The following is a 3,927-nucleotide window of genomic DNA, read 5'->3' on the forward strand; positions in this document are numbered from 1 at the left end:
TAGCACAGGAGATCAGAAGACAGATTTCCTCAACTCCCTTGTAAAAGCCCACATTGGAAGGCAGAACTGGCCTTTCCTTTCTTTGGACAGTCAGTTGCAGTATCCTGATGCTTCCCTCCTTTAGCATTATACTGTTTGGAGAGTGGTAAGAGTTGAAAACTTGCAGAAAGCGAAAGAAAAGGAAAGGAAGAAGGGCCCAGAGGCTGCTCTTTGCTTCCTTGATGGAACTGCTCATAGTTGGTGGTTGGGTAAATAAGGATGGGAGAAGATTGATTTCTATATTCTAATCTGTTAAAAGCTTCCTAGATGACTTCCCAAGAGGTGTTTGTATTTATTAGCAGGCCATAATACCACAACTAAACATCCACAGGCATCTGAAGTGCCTGATAGGACATATTTTTGGGTGAGGAGGCTCTAGTTACTCTCACAAAGATACTAAAGGTCTGTGTAAAAAAGGCTGGCCTTGCCTAAATTGATTCTGGTTGTCTCTTCCTGTGGAGAGAAAATAATTTTTTGTTTGTTTGTTTTGGTCAGTCATGGGGCTTGAACTCTGGGCCTGGGTACTGTCCCTGAGATCTTCAGCTCAAGGCTAGTGCTCTATCAATTGAGTTACAACACCACTCACAGACTTTAGTGCTCCTGCTGGCTTTGAACTACAATCATCAGATCTTAGCCTCCTGAGTATCAAGGATCACAGGCGTGAGCCACTGACCCCCAGCTTTTCTTTCTCTTTCTTCCTTTCTTTCAGCCTGGGCACTGTCCGTGTGCTCTTTAGCTCAAGGCTACCCTGCCCTAACCCTGGGCCTTGGTGTTGTCCCTGAACTCTTCAGCTCAAGGCCACTGCCTGATTCTTGAGCTAAGCCCCACTTCCCATTTTCTAGAGCTTAATAGGAAATAAGAGCCACAGATCTTTTTGTGCCTGTGCAGGTTTTGAATCTTGATCCTCAGATCTCAGCCTCCAGTGTAGGTAGGATTACAGGTTTGAGCCACCACCTAGGTTGGCTTTTCTTTTTTTGTGTGCTGGTCCTGGGGCTCCCAGGACTTTTTTTATTTTTGCTTAAGGCTAACACTCTATCACTGGAGTCACAGCTCTACTTCTGGCTTTTTCGGTAGTTAACTGGAGAAAAGAGTCTTACAGACTTTCCTGGACTAGCTTTGGACCTTGATCCTTGTATCCTAGCCCCCTGGGTAGCTAGGATTAAAGGCATGAGCCACTGGCACTTAGCCATGCTTGATTTTTTTTTTTTATTAAGAATCATTGTTGGTAGGGGGCCGAGAGTTTGGCCTAGTGGTAGAGTGCTTGCCTAGCATGCACGAAGACCCAGGTTCGATTCCTCGGTACCACATACATAGCAAAAAGCCGGAAGTGGTGCTGAGGCTCAAGTGGTAGAGTGCTAGCCTTGAGAAAACCCAAGGACAGTGCTCAGGCCCTGAGCTCAAGCCCAGGACTGGCAAAAAAAAAAAAAAGAAAAGAATAATTGTTGGACTAATACAATCTTCTAAGTACTGGAGAAAAAGTCTTTTTTTATTTATTTTTTTGTCAGTGGGTCTTGAACTCTGGGGTCTAGGCACTGTCCATGAGCGCTTCAGCTCAAGGCTACCACCCTACCCCTTGGACCACGGTGCCACTTCTGGTTTTCTAGTGGTTAATTGGAGATAAGAGTCCAAGAGACTCTTATCTCCCAGAATGGAAGTGCCCAGAATGGCTTTGAACTTCAATCCTCAGATCTCAGCCTCCTGAGTAGCTAGGATTACAGGCATGAGCCACTGCACCCTGCTGAAAAAGTCTTTGTTTTATGAAAAATCTTTCCCAGTATGCCTAATCAATCCTTAGATTTGGATCACACCAATAATCACAGCAAATGTTCGATCACATTTGACTCTCTTCCTGCTTTTGTTCATACTCTTCCTGAAAGTCTCTGTCACAGATTACTCTCTTCATGGAGATCATCAATGACTTTTTCTTTTCTTTTCTTCCCTAGAGCTTAGGATTGAATTGAACCGGAGCCTCAGGCACGTTAGGCAAGCACATCACTAATTTGGGGAGATCAGGGCTAAGGCTTAATGCTGATTTGATAGACCCTTAGCTTAGGAAACCCTCATGTGGCCACGTCACAGCAAAAACACAATAAAGCATCTCACATAAGATGGGAAAAAGATGGTTTATACCAAGGAGAGGAACAGGAAGTAATAGTTAAGGCATAGTAGCTAGCCCACAGTGAAGAACTATGAAAAATTTTCCAGGATTTTATGAGAACTCGGAGTCTTCCCCCATCTGAAACTCTAAGAAGGTGTAAGAGAACCAGTATGGTTATTTTTAAATATATGAGATAGCATGATGCCTATTTAAAAGGGGGGGGGGTGGTGGAGAAATCAGGGCTCAGAGAGGTTAAGTAACTTACTCAAGGTCACACAGAAGTAGGTGCAGGCTATCCCAAAGTTCTATTTTACCAGTCCTCAGTCTCCAAGATCATCAGACTTATTTACATAGGGTCTCTGTGTGCCTGTAAGTGTGCCAGGCACTGGGTAGAGCGTCGTGAACAAAGCAGACAGGTTCCTGCCCCTCATGGAGTTCACACACTGGCAGATCTAGCCACCAAAGCAGTGGGGGAAGGAGGCCTCATTCATTTCATCTACCCTGCGGGCTTGCGCTCTCACAGGCGGGTGAGTTATTCATATGTGTCCCCCCCCCACACACACACTTGAAATGAGAATGGGCTTTTGAGCAGGGTCAAGGCAAGGAAGCTAGTACAGAGGAGGACTCTTCTTTCTGACGCGAGGGCTTCCCTCAAAAGCGGGGGTGGGGGATGAGTCTAAAAACACCATTCTTAACCCCCCCCCCCCCCGGCTCCGGGTAAGGAGGTGGGCGTGGAGGGAGCACCGAGAGAGTGCAGCAAACCGGCAGCCGCGACTCCGTGGCTGGAGGGACACCGAACGGGGTGGTAGGGCGCCCCAGCTCGGAGCTAAGTCCCCCGGACCCCCCGCTCGGCACGGCGCGATGCCCCCTCCCTACGTGGCACCAGGAATGAATGGGCAAAGCTCCGGCTCTCCCGAAATCGCCGCCACCCCTCCCCCGACCTCGGTCTCCGGGACTGCTGCCGTCACAGGGCGGGGAGCTGCGGGAGCGCGAAGCACACCAGCCCCGGGGTGCCACCCGGTCCCCGGCGCTCCGGGACCCGCCCCCGCCCGGCCCAGGCCGGGCCCGCACCTCCGGTCCCCGGGGCCGTGCGGGCGTGGCGCGAGCCCTTCCCCCGGGGTCCGCACCCCGCCCGTACCTCCTTTTTCACGTTCCACAGCAGTTTCTCTTTGGCTGCGTCCTCTGCGCTGCCCATGGTGAGGAAGGCGGCGGAGAGGCGGCACCGAATGGCCCCTCTCGCTCTCACCGCCTCTGAGCCTCTCGGCTCAGCGCCCCACGCGCAAGGCGGAGCCCCCTCCCGCCGCGCTCCCCGCCCGCCGCCGCCGCCGCCGCCGCAGCCACTGCCCGGTGCTCGGCTCCGCAGCCATCTTCCGAGCCCGCACCGACGTCAGGCGGCAGGCCCGGCCCCTTCCCACAGCCGGGGGCGGGGGGGCTGCGCGCGGCGCACGGGCGGGGGGTCGGGGCGCCGGCGGGCTGCGCGTGCCGGGGGCGGCGGGCCCGGGGCCGCTGTCATGGCAACGCGCCCGCTCCCGCCCCGAGGGCGCAAACTCGCATTGTGAGCGCCAGGCGCCAGAGCCTGGACCCTGAGGCCGAGCCTCGGTTCTGATCGTCGCCTCTCCAGTTTCCACCCGCGGAGCTGGGAGGCCGGGGTCCCGCCCCGGGGCTCCATTCTGCCCACCGCGGGGAGCGAGCGTTCGTCTCCCGGTCTGAGCGGTCGCTCGGTTGCCAAGTGTGTTGGGAGATCCGTGGGAAGGCGGCTGCTGGTTTTGGAGACCAGGCGCCGGTAGGCG

The 3,927-nt window shown here is 53.7% G+C and overlaps 1 protein-coding gene across 3 annotated transcripts in view; it reads right to left on the minus strand.

The window, feature by feature from the left end:
• Sgsm2 (small G protein signaling modulator 2) overlaps nucleotides 1-3,366 on the minus strand; it is a 36,281-nt gene extending 32,915 nt beyond the window's left edge. For all 3 annotated transcript variants that reach the window (XM_090350416.1, XM_090350414.1, XM_090350413.1), the window contains exon 1: nucleotides 3,276-3,366. In XM_090350416.1, coding sequence (XP_090206542.1) covers nucleotides 3,276-3,332 — 57 coding nt within the window. In that variant the 5' untranslated portion in view covers nucleotides 3,333-3,366. The remainder of the gene's footprint in view (nucleotides 1-3,275) is intronic.
• Between the last annotated feature and the right edge of the window lie 561 nt (nucleotides 3,367-3,927).

Source organism: Megascapheus bottae, chromosome 17, assembly GCF_031878675.1.
Source record: "Megascapheus bottae isolate mThoBot1 chromosome 17, mThoBot2.hap1, whole genome shotgun sequence".
NCBI lineage: Eukaryota > Metazoa > Chordata > Mammalia > Rodentia > Geomyidae > Megascapheus > Megascapheus bottae.